Source organism: Colius striatus, chromosome 2 (genome assembly GCF_028858725.1).
Source record: "Colius striatus isolate bColStr4 chromosome 2, bColStr4.1.hap1, whole genome shotgun sequence".
In the NCBI taxonomy this organism is placed as follows: Eukaryota; Metazoa; Chordata; class Aves; order Coliiformes; family Coliidae; genus Colius; species Colius striatus.
Genome location: NC_084760.1, coordinates 62,543,300 through 62,560,356, shown reverse-complemented (window position 1 = coordinate 62,560,356; position 17,057 = coordinate 62,543,300). Strand labels below are relative to the sequence as shown.

Genomic DNA, 17,057 nt, shown 5'->3' with positions numbered 1-17,057 from the left:
GTGGGGGCGACGACGGCCTCCCTTTCCCTTCCCGCCGGAGTGGGAGGACTTCCCCGGGATAATCCTGCCCGCTGCCGCCCGCTGCCGGGCTTTCCTGGCCGGCCCCGAGCAGGCGCGCAGCCCCCCGCGGACTTTCGCCTCCCTACTGTAGACAGGATGAGGTTTTATATTGGAAATGAGGGGCAGGGGGAGGAGATGGAGAGCACACGGAGCGATGAGTGTGCGGTGTCAATCAGAGGGGTTTTGTGTCTCCTTGACTCCTGATGGTCCGTGGCTGAGGTGTCCCGGGTGGCACCACAATGAATATGAATAGGGGTCCTTGCTAAATGGGACAGTCAAAGCGCACCGCCCTGAATAATGGCACGTCATCCTAACTAGACCATTATACATAGGAGGGCTCCTTTTGTCTCTGGTCTCTGCTGCAGCTCTATAAAAGCCCCTCTTTTTCAGACTGAGGTTAGTCCAAGCATACACTAACTAGCCATCCTGTAAACAGGCTGAGTAGCAAGGGGGAGAGAGAGAAAGAGGGGAGAGACTGGTGAGAGAGGGGGGTGAGGGGATTTTTTCCTCTTCCTCCAGCATTTTCAGCTCTTCACTGGCAGAGACTGCCCTGCACTTCTTTCTTTTTCGTTCTGTTTTTGTTGCTTTCTGAAGGAGAGTTCCCATTTTCCATCAACTGCAGAGCAGGGAAGAGTTTCTTGCTCAGAAGCCCAAATACAATGAATTCTGACTCCAGCTCTGTCTCCAGCAGAGCTTCCTCACCAGACATGGATGAGATGTACCTGAGAGATCACCACCATCACCACCACCATCACCACCACCAAGACAACCGGCTCAACTCCGTCTCTTCCACCCAGAACGACCTGGTGCAGAAGATGTCTGGGGAAGGCCTCTCCAGGAGCAGCTCCAAGGCTGGAGGGGAAGGCAGCAAGTACAAAATCAAGAAGCAGCTCTCGGAGCAGGATCTGCAGCAGCTGCGGCTGAAGATCAATGGCCGGGAGCGCAAGAGGATGCACGACCTCAATCTGGCCATGGACGGGCTGCGGGAGGTGATGCCCTACGCCCATGGACCTTCCGTCAGAAAACTCTCAAAAATCGCCACCCTCCTGCTAGCCAGAAACTATATCCTGATGCTCACCAGCTCCCTGGAGGAGATGAAGAGGCTAGTGGGGGAGATCTACGGAGGGCACCACTCGGCCTTTCACTGTGGCACGGTGGGACACTCCGCCGGGCACCCACCCCACGCCGCCGGCACCGTGCATCAGGTGCACCCTATCCTCGGCAGTGCCTTGTCCTCCGCCAACACATCCTCCACCCTCTCCGCCTCCCTGCCGGCCATCGGCACCATCCGGCCCCCCCACTCCCTTCTCAAGACCCCCTCGACCCCCCCCGCCCTGCAGCTCGGCAGCGGCTTCCAACACTGGGCGGGCTTGCCGTGCCCCTGCACCATCTGCCAGATGCCCCCCCCCGCCCCACCTCTCGGCCCTCACCGCCTCCAACATGGCCAGGATCTCGGGGGAGACCAAGGACCTCCTGAAGTGACTCGACGGGGCTGCCCCGGCCCTCGGGGCTGCGCCGGAGCCGGCAGTCCCACGGGCGGGGAGGGGGCTGCGGACGGGCCCCCCAAACACCGACGACGGACTAAACTCCGCCGCCTCCCGCCCCTCCAACCCCCCCTCTCTCGGTAATACGGGATTAGTGTAGTAAGGACCTTGCAAAGGTAATGTTTTAGCCGGCTCCTCGGGTGATGTTTTCTTATTATATTAAATCGGAAAAAAAAGAGTCTCTGTTGTAAAAAGAATAATAATAATAATTAATAATAATAATAATGCCGCTGATGGTGATCAAATGTAAATAATTCCTTTAAATGGATGCAAAAGGAAAAAAAAAAAAGACATGGTTGTCATTGTACCGTTCGCAGCTATGAAGAGACGATGAGATCGGTTTGGGGCTTCTTCTCCCCCTTTTTGCGGACTTTTCCTTTTTGTCCTTCCGCACGGCGGTCCCTCCAAAACCTCCCACTCCGAGAACGGCCGCGGTGGGTGCGTGCATGCTTCCCATCGCAGCTACCCACGCGTGGACACCGACCAGGGCAGCTTCCCCTGCAACATGCACTGTCCAGTCGATCAATAAAGTTTTGCGGGATTTTGGTTGATTTTTTTTGGTGGGTGGGTTGTTTTTTTTTTTTCAGATTGGGTTGAGATGCGATTTTGCTTGCGGTTCTTCCTCCTCTTCCTTCTGTGTCCGCTTAAAAAAAAAAAACTATAGTGAGAGGGAAACGGTGCAAAAGACAGCACAATCCTCCCGTGGGTCTGTTTTGCCAAATCTCCCGTCCCCCGCGCTCGGTGAAGTGTGTCGGTTTGTCTGGCTGTGGGCCTCGTCGCTTATTTCTCCTGTTTGCTTTAGGTTTGTTCTGGTTTGCTTTTTTCTTTTTTTTTTTCCTCTTTTTTTAGCCTTTTTTTTTTTTTCTTCCTCCCTTGCTTTACTTCACTTTGCTTTGCTTTTGCATGTGGGGTTAGCTCTTGCCAGACCAGTGATTTGTATAACTAAATCGTAAGGTTTGTTGCTGTTTTATTTCCTTTTCGGTACGTTTTCCTGGGCATTTGCTTGAAATGCTGTGATTAGTCACTTCGTTTGTTTGGTTGGTTTTTGTTAGGGCCTCAAAGACAACACCGTGTCTTTATTTTTTATATATTCTTGATAACTATCAATATATTTATTATTGACCAGTGTTTCTGGATGAGATTTCCAAATAAAGTTTAAAAAGAAAAAAAAAAAAAAGCATTACAAGCTGTCTGTTTCACCTTTGTCCGGGACTGGAAGCTGAGGGAAGGTGCCGCCTTTGATCGCTGAGGGTTTCGCCTCGGCGTGGCTGGCACAGTCCCCGGGAGCAGCTTCGTCTCAGGACTAGTAGCGCAGACGGCAACCGTGGCCCGCATCCCGCCGATGCGGGGGGCCGGCTGCTCCCCGCACACTGGGCTGGCGTCCTCATGCCGGCGAGATGGGCACAGCCGGGAGTCTGGTGGGGGTTTAGATATAAAAAAGGGGCAATAGCTTTTTTTTGCTGGTGGATTTTTTGTTTGTTGGTTTGTTTGTTTGTTTGTTTTCTTCTGGAGAGGCAGCTGTCAGCCCTTTTCTGGGAGGGAAAGGGCAAGGAACAGCAGCTCTGCCATGGTCTGCGGGGAGCGGAGTGGGAAGGGTGCACTCGGAGGACGGGGACTCCTTTGGCCAGGCACTCCCAGCCCTTCACCTTAAGCGGAGAAGATGTCCGAGAGGAACCTGAAGAAACACGGAGAAGGTAACTCCTGAGGCGCAAGATGAATAGTGACGGGAGGGAGGCGAGGGGCATTGAAACCGACATGCGACATAACTTTTGGAAGGCACCTCTGGGTGATCCGTGCTGGTGAACGGGCTGTGCGATACTGCAGCAACCGTTAAGAAGCAAGCACGGGCATGCAAACATTTGAAAATCATAAGGAGAACGCATATTTGCCCCGAAAACATACTGAACTAACGAATTACGTTGTAAAAAAAAAAGCCATTCCCCTGCTGAAATACATCCTTCCAGTGCTTCAGACAGATGATCAAAAGACAGTGAAGATTCCTTCCTTCCTTCCTTCCTTCCTTCCTTCCTTCCTTCCTTCCTTCCTTCCTTCCTTCCTTCCTTCCTTCCTTCCTTCCTTCCTTCCTTCTTTCCTTCCTTCCTTCCTTCCTTCCTTCCTTCCTTCCTTCCTTCCTTCCTTCCTTCCTTCCTTCCTTCCTTCCTTCCCCCTCTCTTCTTTTAGTTTTTGAGCTGCGAACATTTCCTCTGCCTTCCAGCATGGTTTTTGCCTCTGTTGAAGTCAGAGCGGTGCTGCCCCCAAGACCCCCAGCCCCCAGGCCTCCTCCTCCCGCGGGGCTGTCCACAGGCAGCAGAGAGGGAGACCCGCTGCGGCAGACTCCGCACTGCACAGAGGGGGTGAAAGACGGGCTGGAGAGGGGGGACATGGCAATGTGAGGCTCAGCTCGGGCCCCGGGAGGAGCTGTGCCGGGGGAGAGGGCCAGGGAACCCCACGAGATAGCAAGCAGGAGCCTCTCCCTGTGGCGAGCGGGCTGCTCGCCCCTTCTCATCCGACCCGACCGTCCCTGGCACAGTCACTCCGCGCGGGGGTGACACGGTTGGGACACAAACCCACGATTGTCAGAGGTCCCATATCCTCTTCCCTGATCCCGCGTCCTCCTCAGTTCTGCATCTTCCCTCTTGGCCCGTGGCGAATGGGACCTTGCGGAGCGTGCGGAGGGGCCGAGCCGTAAATTACAGCTGAGAGGCCAGAGAAATCACCCCTCCGTCCCGGGGGCAGCCGTCTGGAGCCGGCAGCCAGGAGCCCGGGACCCGGTCGCGTTGCCTCTTCCCAAAGCATTCCTGCCGCTCGATCCCTGCAGTGCTGGGCACGGAGGGTGCCTTGTCTGAGCAAAAAAGCTCTGTGAGGGCTTTTGATCGCCACCCAGACACCTGAAGCTGCCCCGGGCTCTGCCCCGCTTTCACCGGGAGCTCCAAACTCTTTTCTAGACTTGGAGCAAGGGTGGGGGAATGGTGCACAAGGTGCTTTTCCGCAGCAAAAAGCACGGATCAGTCGCATGAGGTTGAGCCGGTGTTTTGAGACCCTAGGAAAGGGGAGTTAAATGTCCCTTGCCCCTCTGGTTCCTCTCGGGCAGCACTGGGACCCGAGCAGTGCCAGTGAAACACTAGGCTGCTCGCTTCCCTGGCTCCATGCCCTGGCCTGTGGAGAAGTAAAGGGAAAGAGCAACCGCAGAGATGCCTCTTCTTTCTCCTTTCCAATGGGTCGGGTAGGGAAACCGCGAGCTACTTGGAGTTGCGATGCTGTGGGCGACGAAGCGCGCTCAGCGAGATCTCCTCATCTGCTCCCTGCTGGGGAGGAAACTTCGCTCTCATCAACTGAAATTGGAGTTTCTCCGTGTTACGTTCCCCGTCTCGAGTTCCTGCACCGGTGCGGCAGAAGGGACGGCTTTTCCCTTCCCTTCCCTTCCCTTCCCTTCCCTTCCCTTCCCTTCCCTTCCCTTCCCTTCCCTTCCCTTCCCTTCCCTTCCCTTCCCTTCCCTTCCCTTCCCTTCCCTTCCCTTCCCTTCCCTTCCCTTCCCTTCCCTTCCCTTCCCTTCCCTTCCCTTCCCGTCTCTTCCCTTCCCGTCCCGTCCCGTCCCGTCCCGTCCCGTCCCGTCCCGTCCCGTCCCGTCCCATACTGTAGAGGGGAAAAAAAGAAAAAGAGAGAAAAAAAAAGAGGAACGACTCCTGGTGAAGCTGTCCATGGGGAGATACGGTGGGGTCTTCTTTGGGAGAGTTTCCCTGCACAAAGATACACGGCAAATAACTAATTAAATAAATAAACAGTAGGCAGGGGGATGGGGGTTGAATTTGGGAACGGAAATAGCAAAGCGGGAAAGATCTGATGGCAGCAGAGCCTGCCAGTGCCAGCCCTTTGGGCTCATCGGGGGCAGGACGCAGCACGGCTGTGGGGCCAGAGCGGGTCGGCACGGCACGGCACGGCACGGCACGGCACGGCACGGCACGGCACGGCACAGACTGCTTCTGCTGGGATAGACAGAAGCTTTGTGCTTTCACGAATCTCAGGTGGGGTTTTTTTTGGCCACAAAAACAAGTAATGCCTGCGTGCAAATGTATAGAATGCATACACGTGTACATAAACGTATTCGAGAGTGATGAACCCCGTTCGTTTTCAGTTGTGCACCTACTTACTTCCGCCCAGGTCCTGTCACGGCTGAGCCGTGAGCGCAACGAGTGCTGCTTTTAGTCCCCGGGGGAAGCAGCTGCTTCTCTCTTCGCAGTGCTTCCTAGTTCCCTGGGGGAAGGACGCTGCTGCCCTCACCTCCAAGGCTCCACCACAAACTGGTCACCATAGCCTCAGGCCCTGGGCGTTAACTCCCTCAGTTATGGGGTTTCTTGTCTCCCCCCTATTCTCACCCCACCGTCCCTGCCATCTGACAAGCCCAAACACAAGCCCCTCAGCAGGCACCTCTTCTCCAGATACTGGAGGTGGCGACGAGGCGAGGGTGGGCTTATGTTTTGATTAATATGGAAATAAAAGGCAGAAATAGCAGCAGTACTTAGCTTCATTGCTTCAGTTTAGAGATTTATTGGTGAGGAAATAAACGCTAGGCTGGGGGCTAGCTCTGTAATTCACCGTCCCCATCAGTTATTACCAAATGAGCAAATCGTTTTTCTTTGAAGCCAGAGAGGGAAGGGAAAAAAAAAAAAAAAAAGAAATGAGGAGGAGTAGTTCTTTTTATCTCTTCTACCCCCTCTGCCATAGCCATCCCCTGAGGCTGCCCAGCCCACCTGGCCCCATCCGGGCCTCGCTCTCCCACCAAAACTAGTAAGGGATTTATCATGGATTCATGCATCTTAAAACTCATGTGTCCCGCTCTGCCTCCCTCTGACTTTTTTATGTTTTCCCACTTGCTCCTATCAAAATGTTTAGGTTTTTTAAAAATGTATTTGCAGCCCCATTTTGCCTCCTGCAGAAGCAGGTAGGCGTGGATTGGAGCTGGAAAGAGCTATCACAGGATGACATTGTGCTGCTGCCATAGAAAACAAAGAGGCGAGGTTAGGAGGGAGAATATCATCCTTTACTAGATGCAGTGATATTGTTGATGAAAATGGTCACTCAGAGGACACAGAAACCCCTTCTCAGGTCTGAAATGGAAATAGCGAAATAAAAGTTAAATACAAGTGAAATACTAAAATGTAAGTAGGCAACTTTGACTGAGCTTCTGTGATATCTATGGATTTTAGTTTGGTACTTTGCATTCAGTGCTATCAGAAATACCCTGGGACATTCACAATGTGCTGCTGACAAATGACCAAGGACCCTCTGAACACTCATATTCCTCTGGGTCAGCAGGAGAGGCCCTGTGAGATATCCCAGGTCATCTCAAGAGCAGTAAATGCCTATGGTTAGGTGGCTGAACTGAGCCTTAATCGTTAATAATTTTGTGTTGTCTCATTTTTCAAGTAATCAGGTTGATTAGAACCATTAAGAGTTTTAGGGTCAAATGAATAAAACAAAGAGGAATTACCAATCTCACGCCACATAAGGGAAGTTATATAATTTTTGATGGAGTTGTAGCTGTAGGTGTGTTCTCCCTTTTGTATATCCAGCAACTGCTGAGTAGGAAGCATGGACCTGAAGGCAGAAGAGTGCAAGCACCTGCAGCCTGCTTATCCCAATGAGTCATCCTTCTCCTGCACTCTATTTCTCTCCTGAGGCTGAAACAAAACCATTTTGCTTGATGTTGGATTAACGTAAGCACCTATGTAAGGACATTGCAGCTGCAGGACAGTAAAGTCTGTCTGAAAGATGAAACTTAAATATCATCAGTTGAGACTGTGCTACCAAAATCTGTACTAGTTCCCCTGACACTCCTGAAACTGTTGTAGGTTCAGGATGAGGTTTTATATAGCCCTAGCAGAAGACCACAGATCAATGTTTAAATTCAATCTTTTAATGTTTGTTTGTTTTCTCCCAATGTGTTGTTGCTGCTGATATGTATATCTTGAAAGTTACCTGGCAGAGCAGCATCGGGCCCTGACAGATGGGCAAGAGAAAAACTACAAGCCATGCAGTAATTTCAGTATTTACGATGAAGATGATTTGTGGAGACCTGCAAGTCAAAAACTAATGGGCTCCATGTAAAACACGTAGAGGGTTGATAATAAAAGAGATTTGCAAAAAGCCTGCTCCTAGTGCCTTGTAACCTAGTAAAAGCAGATAAGACTCTATGTTTAAGGCAGAGATAATGGCACAGCAGTTGAACCAGAAAAGCTCCTGGTTACAGCAGGTAGGAACAGGAATAGCAGCCAGAAGTATTACATCCCACTCAATTGTCATCTAGTCTAAACAGAAGAGAGGTTTATTAGTGCTTAAATATTAGTGCATAGGCTTTTATGATCATTGCACAGACATTCAGTTACAATAAAGTGTAGATAGATTTTCAAAGAGAGCTTTCTTTTTTTTTCTGTAACATCCCATGCAATGTTTGCAAGGCAGCTTTAATTTGACAGGTCAGTCAACCACAGAGCGGGGCAGAGAAGGGGCTTTGTTTCTGGATGCATATGTCACTTCCAGGGAACCCTATCCCACATCAGGGATGGACATGATGATGTGGTGGTGCTTTAGTCACACTGCTGGAGGAGGCATTTTACAAATAAATTACTAAAGTAAAGTTGATGCTTGTGATCTAAAAAAATAGATTCTGTCTTTCATAACATTAAATGACCTTTCTACAAACTTACTTATCTTTTGTTTCTTGTTTTTTTTTGTGTATGTTGAAATTTGTTTGTTTGTTTTTTCTGTCAGATATTCCTCATTTATTTTCATCGGTTTCTGGCCAATGGCTCTGTCACGCACCAGGTTCTACTTTGCTATTTCAGCTGTAAACTGTTAGATGACTGCCTGAAAAACATAAGACTTCATTTGTATTTATCAAAAACCTGAGAAATGTTTCATGACAAATAGAAACTTAGTTTTACAAAATCTGACCTTCAGCCAGCAGGAGTCATGAGTGCTCATCCATGGAGTCAGAGGAAGAGCAATAAAGTGATGGCATAAAACATTCTGTTTCCAGACTTTCTAATTTTTTGAGATAAACAAAGCTCTGTCAAGTGTTATGTAGAAAGTAGACTACTAGAAGGCAATTCGTCCCTGGTGCTCCCCTGCCCTATGCTTTGCAGAAGAATTTGCAACAGTGCATTTTGGGACCTCTGCTGTCAGATCTTTGCACAGTGTTGTGGTTTTGCCCAGCCAGCAATGAACACCACAACAGTCTCTTGCTCACTGTCCCCCATCCACCCCCACCCTTGTTAGGATGGCAGAGGCCCCAGTTGTTGTGAATCGAGACAAGGGCAAGGAGGGCTCGCTGCCAATTATGGTTTGGGCAAAACAGATTCCACTACTAGACTTAGAGGAAAGTAAGGAAAGCTTATTCTATTACCTACAAGAAACAGAACAGAACAAAAAGCAAAACCAGGGCAGGATGATGAGGAAAATACAACCAGCACTTTAAGATCTCCTTCCCCCATCCCTCCTTTCTTCCCCGGGCCCAGCTCACTGCTCCAGATATCTCTACCTCCTCCCCCCTCAATGGCTCGGGTTGGGGGCAGGGAAAAGGGGATGTGGTCAGTCTCTCACAGATGGGCTCTGCCACTTCTCTCTTCTCAGAGGAGGACGACTCCTGGCATTCTTCACCTCCCCTGGGACACAGTCCTTAACGAACTTCTCTGGTGTGGGTTCTTCCCAGCATCTACGGCTTCTGCCAATACAGAGTCCCTCACATGGGACACAGTCCTTCGTGAGTATCTCTGGTGTGGATTCTTTACCACAGTTGCAGCTTCTGCAGATACAGATTCCCTCCCTTAGGACACGGCCTCTTCTGGGCATAATTTTAATGAGCCTCTTTGGCGTGAGTTCTTCCCCACAGTTACAGCTCCTGTGAATATGGGGTCCCTCACACAGGACACAGCCTCATCTGGCCATAGTCTCTGCACCTGTGCACAGGGTCTTTATTGAAAAGAATCAATGCCCCTGATGTGGCATCTTTAATGAAGTGAGTCACTGTCCTTGGTGTGGGGTCTTTAACAAAATGCAAACAAATCTCTGTTTCATCAGTCCTCTCTAAAGGATGCAGGGGAGTCTCTGCTCCATCACACCTCTTTCTCTCTTTCCTCACTGACCTTGGAGTCCACATCGTTGCTTCTCTCTATCTTCTCACTCCTTGCCACCACCACCAGCCGGAAAAGAAGATGGGACAGAAGAAAGAAGGAACAGGAAGAACCCCCCTCTTCTGGCTTCTTAAAAACTGATCTAATTGGCTCAGCCCCAGAAGTGTGTCTGGCTCAGACCTTGGGAGAGTTTTGAGCAACTTCTTACAGGAGACATCTTTACAGCCCCTTCACCCTTACCAGAAATGGCTATCATGTCAAACCATGACACACAGCAAGAGAGTTTTCAGGTACTAGGTGAAAAGCAGCATGAAACTTACTGGGAGAGCTTATATCCTCAGTTTCAGTGCTTGGCTTTCCCCCCAAAAATGCAAGAAGAAGCAACAGAAATTAGTCACAACTATGATAATAATAGATGTGATGATGATTTGCTTGAGCACATTGAGAAACGGTCAGTTTGGATAGTGAGGAGATGCCAATAGATCCATGTGGTGGTTTAGGCAGGTGACCACCAAGTCATAATATCACTCCTCCTCCTAAATTGGACAGGAGAGAGAGAGAAATATAACAAGAGATTTGTGAGTCGAGATAAGGAAAGAGAGATCACTCAGCAATTAGCATCACAGGCAAAACAGACTCAACTTAGGGAGAAAAAAGTTTGATTTATTAAAGAAACAATAAGAACAGGGAGATGAAAAAATCTGAATCTTAAAACACCTCCCCCCATCTCTCCCTCTTCCTGGGACTCTCTTTCCTTCCCCTCAGCAGCACAGGGGATGGGGGATGGGGGTTGCGGTCAGTTCATTACAGATGGACTTTGTCGCTGCTGCTTCTCAGAGGGAGTCCTCATCACACTTCCCACTGCTACACTGTGGGATCTCTCCCCATGGGAGACAGTCCCTCATGAACTTCTCTGGTGTGGGTCCCTCCCATGGGCTACAGTTCCTCATGAACTGCTCCAGCATGGGGGCTCCTCACACCTTGCCCTAATGTGGGTCATGACAGGAAGAACAGACCTTCAGGTATTGACTGTTCCAGCCAGGGACTCTTACAGGATCACAAGTCCTGACAGCAACCTCCTATGGTGTGGGCTCCTCTCTCCCCACAGGTTCCCAGGTCCTACCAGGAACTTGCTCCAGGGTGAGCTTCCCACAGAGTCACAGCCTCCTTCAGGCATCCACCCGCTCCACTGTGGGGTCCTCCATGGGCTGTGAGAGGATCTCTGCTCCCCAGTGGCCTCCATGGACTGTAGGGGCTCAGTTGCCTCACCATGGTCCTCACCACAGGTCACAGGGAAATCTTTCAGGACTTGAGCATCCTCCACTTCTTCTCCACTCATCTTCATTTCTGCAGAGATGTTTTCACATTCTCCCTCCCTGTTGCTGCTACAGTTTAGCAACTGTGCTGCAACTTCTTCGCTTCTAAAATATGTTATTCACAGAGGCATTACCTCCATCCCTAATTGGGTCAGGCCTGAGTCAGCTGTGGCGTCCATCTCAGAATTGACTGGAACTGGCCCTATCAGCTACAGGGGAAGCTTCTGGCAGATCTTTGTTTACAGAAGCACTCCTGCTACCAAAAACCTGGCCCAGGCAAAACCACTACAATGCAACAGAAACAATGCTGCCAGGGCTACACCCCATGTAAGCCTTGTGTACACTCTTGTTTTCCATGCAAAGTTCCAGATTTCTGCTGTCATATGAACATCTTTGAGTCACAGAAATTGGTAAAGGGCTAAAATCAGAGGGATTTGAAGGCCTCACTTCCATGAGAGATGGATACAGTAATTTCTATACTTCTGACACTAAAGTATCAACACATCCCCATTGTCCTTGCACATCCACTCTAGGAATACCATAGAACGGCTGTGATACCCACAGGCAGTTTAGCTGTGTCCCTGCTGCTCTGCAGGAGTGGTCTGCAAACTACCTATTAGCCTAGTGTGTGCAGACTCTTCTGGCTTTCCTTCCTTCCAAGTCTTTCCCAAAATGACAGCTGTAACCATGGAGGTCCCTGTAGACCAGACAGCCTTCAGGCATGGTTAGGTTTGAGGTGCTCCATATGTTTTGAGAGTGCTTTCTGACCAGACTCCATCCCATGTTTGCCAGTTCAGAGACTGCACAACTCTCTCATCTACCTGCTTCTTGTGGCATTGACACCATTTCAGTAACCAATGCATACATCCCTTTTTCTTTCTCACTGAGTACCTTTGGGAGGTCAAGCTGTGTTCAATTCTGAATCACACTGAGGTATGCTCTGCAAAAGCACTTGAGCACAGACTTCCCAAAGCTTCAGGTTCTTCCTTCCCATGGTTCTGTAGTCTTTTACTCTACAGTTCAGTCCATTTTCCCTTTCCAGAGATGGAAATGTACATCCCAACTACTTTATGTCTTCCATTACTTCTGCTAGAATATGAGCTTTTCCTTATGTGACTTAAAGAAAGGAGTTGTGTCCATCTGAGAAAAAGGAAAAATTACTCCTCCCCTTCCCAACAGAACAGGGAGTGGATTAGAGAAAAGGGAAAAGAACCTTCAGAGGTTGAAATAAGAACAGTTTAATAGAACAAAACATGTTAAGGAAGAACACTTAACAATAACAATAACAATAAATGAGGGAATATACAAAGATGACCAGTGTGTGACACAGTTGCTCACCACCCAGAACCCAACCCAACTGACCACTCCAGACCAACAGCCAAAAACCACGAGCCTGGCAGAGAGCTCCTTCCTGTCAGCTCACCACCTATATACTGGACATGACGTCAGGATGGGATCAGATACCTGCTGGCCAGCCTGGGTCAGTTGCCCAGGCTGTACCCCTTCGTAGATCCTCATAAGAGTTAACTCTATCCTAGCCCAAATCAGGACATTCCATGCTTTATTGTATACCATCTACGTCATGCCTAGGTTTACACTTTATAATCATCTACCACCACACTTCTTCCTCCCAAAAATATGGACACACACAGAGGTATATCATACCCTCAGTTTATGGGCCATCCCTCTGACATGTCTGTTGTGTTTATTTAGTCTGTAACTTCAGGTCTTTGTTCATCATAAATCTTTCATAGCAGCAGAGATGGGGTGTGTGTGAGTCAGGTCATCACATGCAGGAGTTTGCAGCTGGTATATTCAGTGTGTCTCATGCTCACTATCTGTGAGTTGAAGGCATTGATTTGAGGAAGTCACAGGGCATAGGTTCACTTTTCACCATCCTGTGTTTTCCTCATTTGAGTCCATCCTCCAATGATCTAAGTGGTTCTTCCTACACTATTAGTGAATGGCATAGAGCAACCATGGTAGTGGTGACATAAAATAGCAATGTTATTCAACAGCTATCATTATACAATTTAATTCACAGCTTATTCTCACCCAAAATCAAATTCCCTTGAGGTCCACACAGTCTCCCCATCCTTGCACGTCACCTTTGGGTTTACCTTTACCCAAGGCAGGACACACCCAGACTGCTTTCCCTAACAGATTTTTTATGTGCGCTACAGGGACTTTATCATCTTCTACAGTATGTAAATGTTCTGATTGGGCAGGGCCAGCTCAGTTGACAGGTCCTCTGGAGTTGACTAACCACGTAGCCTTTTCTAAATGTGTATCCCAATGTTTGAAGGTCCCAGCCCCCACTGTTATCAGTGTGGTCTTGAAGAATCCGTTGTATTGTATAGCTTGATGGCATTAGAGTGCAATTGTGCGCTGGTGTCCTCTAGACTTTTGTACTCTTGTGGATTTGATGTGTCAGGTCAATCAATCCCCACAGTCCAATAAATCTGGTTTTCCCTCTCCTCCACCTGGCCAGAGGCAGGGCCCCCCCAATACTGGTCATGGCAGTGATTTCCTTTTTGTGGGAAAAAAACAGAAGTCCCCTTGAGGGAATCAGAATTGAAATGAATCCTTCTATCTTGTCTAGGTGGCTGCTTACTGGAAACTGGAGTGGCATTTTTCCAGGAAGAATTGCTTCTTCTAACTTTCTTCTCACAACTCCTGTACCCATGCCCTTAGAGCCGGAGTAGGTGGTCTGTCCCACTTGCTCATGTTCTCTCACTGGTCTTGCAAGTAGAAACACTGAGCATTTTGTGGTATATACTCTCTACATTCCCTCTCTTGAACAAAAGGCTGCCTATTCCTGGTAGCTAAGTACGGGCTCGGGCAGGTGGAGGGCAGGACATGAATCAGTCAAACTTCCATGACATTTTCTCTACAACTGACATGACAGTCTGTAGGGGGCAAGACACACTTTCTTCATATTGCTGAAGTTGAGTGACCATTTCCTCCACTGCTTGCTCCTTGCCTTCTCTCCAGGAGACAACTACCAAAGAACTGGCATAACATGATGGTGCACTTTGTAGGAACTCTCACCACATAGATCGCGTGCATTTGATTTCATCCAGGTCTGTGGGTGAATGCTCATTATAAATCATTTCCAGCACAGCTAACTCCCTCAGATACTGAATACCTTTCTCCATGGTGGTCCACTTGCCTGGGTGGCATATAACATCTTCCTTGAAGGGGTAACTTTCTTCACATCCAACAGAAGTCATCTCCAGAGGCTGAGGACTTGTGTCTGTCTTCCGATCACCTTATCAATGCTGCCGTCCCAGTTGCCTGGCTTCCCTGCCCTCTAAGTCCAAGCTGTTGGCCCCATCCTCCCAGTATCCGAGCAGCCAGGTGACAATGTGCTCATCTGAGTGTGCTCATCTGTAATCCTTTCAGGCTTCTTGCAGTTCGCTCAGGGACAAAGACTGAGTGATTATCTCTGGCTTTGACTCTTCCTCCGACTCTGGTGATGGCCTTGGTTCATCTTTATCCTCCACTTGGAAAACTGATTTTTTTTGGTGGCTTTTTCTGTATAGGGGCACAGGTTGATTCTCTGATTTAGCACCAATGTCTGCTGATGGAGTTGGGGCAGCAACTGTGTCAGGGACCTGGGTCGCTTCGTGTGTTTTCCTAATCATTACAGGTAAAAAGTTCTTCAAATATTTGGCCATATTTTCCTTTATGCCATTCCCCTCATAGCTACCCAACCCCACAACTCTCTGAAAAACAAATTTTACAACCCTAACCAAGATAAAAAACTTATCCAGGAGACAGAACAATAAAACCATGGTGGTTGGAACATCCCAAGTGTAATTGTCAAAATCTATTTCAGACAACTTGAAGGGGTAAGGGTAGGTAACATAGTAGGAGAAATCACATCCCTCCATTTCTCTCTTGAATTGAGTGTTATTATCCAGTTCTGGGAGGAAGTGCCCCAGGCACAGAAGTGACAACAAAGACATGTACTGCCAAGTCAACTTCATAACCAGTGGTACAACCATATTATAAGCCAATGTCACCCAGTGTATCAGAATGATGGCTTTCATCTCTTTTCCACAGATGATAAACAATATCACAGGGAACACATGGTGCATGTAAGAAAAAATATAATGTCACCTTATGAGCATATAAGCCAACATTGCTAGTTGGCTATATGTTAGCCAACCAGCAGCTAGTTAACTAGTACCAAAAATGCATGCAACAAGTTTGTTTAAGCCCACTCTGTTCTATTTCAACCCTGCGGGCTCCACGATGGGTGCCAATTAATGTCGTGGTTTTGCCCAGCAGGGAAAAAGTAAAAAAAACCCCTTGACTCCTCCCCCTCCCGGCAGAATGGGGAGGGAATCAGAGGGAAGGGGAAGGAGCCTGGGTAGGCTGAAATAAGAACAGTTTAATAGAAAAAAACAAGTTAAAGAGGAAGAACACTTATAACAATAAATGAGAGAATATACAAAGAAGACAGGTGTGTGACAGTTGCTCACCACCCAGACCTGACCAGACCAATTGACCGCTCCGGCAGCCGAAAATCACAACCCCGGCAGAGAGCTCCTTCCACCCAGCTCCCCGCCTATATACTGGGCATGACGTCAGAATGGATCGGATACCTGCTGGCCAACCTGGGCCAGCTGCCCAGGCTGTGCCCCTTCCTAGTTCCTCATAGGAGTTAACTCTATTTTAGCTCAAACCGGGTCAAGCTGTCAAATGTATTAGAAGATTTTTCTCCCTAATATGCTCAGTCAATTGTCATGCCAGGTCTGCAGAGCTTTCTGTTTTCAGCAGATGCCCAGAATTTCACATACATGTGGCTTATGGCATTCACTGATTCAGAATGCACAGCATATGCCTGTATGTACCATGATACTTCTGTACAGTCTTATTCATTTATGAACTGCTGTGGAAACAACTTCCCAATCAACTTCAGTGGATATTACATCTTTCTGAGCTGAATCGTAGTGTAAACCAGATAATACATCTCAGTCTGGACTTGATGTCACTTAGCTGACAATAGCAGGTCAAGCATCATTTTGCAGAACTTAATAGAGGAGCTTGTCACCAACACCTTAATTAGGTTTCATTTATCAAGACTCATTTATTGCTGTTACAGGCTCCTGTACACTGTTCTGTATGAGAGTGATAACCCAAATCTCCGTCAGTCATACACATCTGTCTACATATGTGTCTCTATCCCAATTATTTTTTCTTTTATGATGCCTTTGCTTTGAGAAGGCTCAGTCCTGGTTCCCTGCGTAATGCTCGTGAATATAATCTTCATGTCCTTTTCCTTCATTAAGGACCATAAGACCTTCGGCCATGGTTTAGTAGATGAGAACCAATGTTGACTCCACAGTAACTTAGTTACATCCTTCCCTCATCTCAAGCCTCGTGGGCTTTCCAGGTGCAGCCTTTCAAGCAGATAGGTTAGCTACAGCAAGGAGACTGATTTTGTGTTTCAAAACCCAGATATTCCTTACTGGAACTGTAGGAACATTTGTCTATTGGGTGCTGTAGGGTTTTCCATTTCCCAGGGTACTCTAAGATGTCCAAGACTTCCTTTCTGGGCTAGGATCCTGGACTTCATCCCTCTCAGTAAATTAAACAGTGCCACATAATGTTTTCGGGCACTGGAGCTCAGTTATTTATAGAGTCAAATTGTTACAACGGTTTCTGGCATGGTTTGGCTCCAGACAAGTACCTCTCTCCTACATGTTTCCCAGGCATGTTTTGGGGATAGCATAGGCCAAAGGCCAATCCCAGCAGGCAATTTGTATTCAGCCACACTGCCTGGAAAGCAAGAATTTAATAATGTGGACACATACCAGTCTGTGCCAATTGGCTTCAGAGCTAGACAACAGTCACTGGCATGTTTTGTATAGATGTGGTCTTTCTCTCCTACACCAAGCTTTTGCACTTGTTGCATCTCTTTCTGCCTGTCTTTCTCTCTAGATTACCAGGAGAACACATTTCCTCTGTGAAGCGGGACATTTGTCAGAATTATTAAC

The 17,057-nt window shown here is 48.3% G+C and overlaps 1 protein-coding gene across 1 annotated transcript; it reads left to right on the top strand.

Moving 5' to 3' along the window:
- Positions 1 to 719: 719 nt before the first annotated feature.
- Positions 720 to 1,542, top strand: OLIG3 (oligodendrocyte transcription factor 3). The gene is given in 2 exon segments (XM_010202371.2): positions 720 to 1,460; positions 1,462 to 1,542. Coding segments are annotated over 2 exon segments (822 nt in total).
- The last annotated feature ends 15,515 nt before the right edge of the window (positions 1,543 to 17,057 follow it).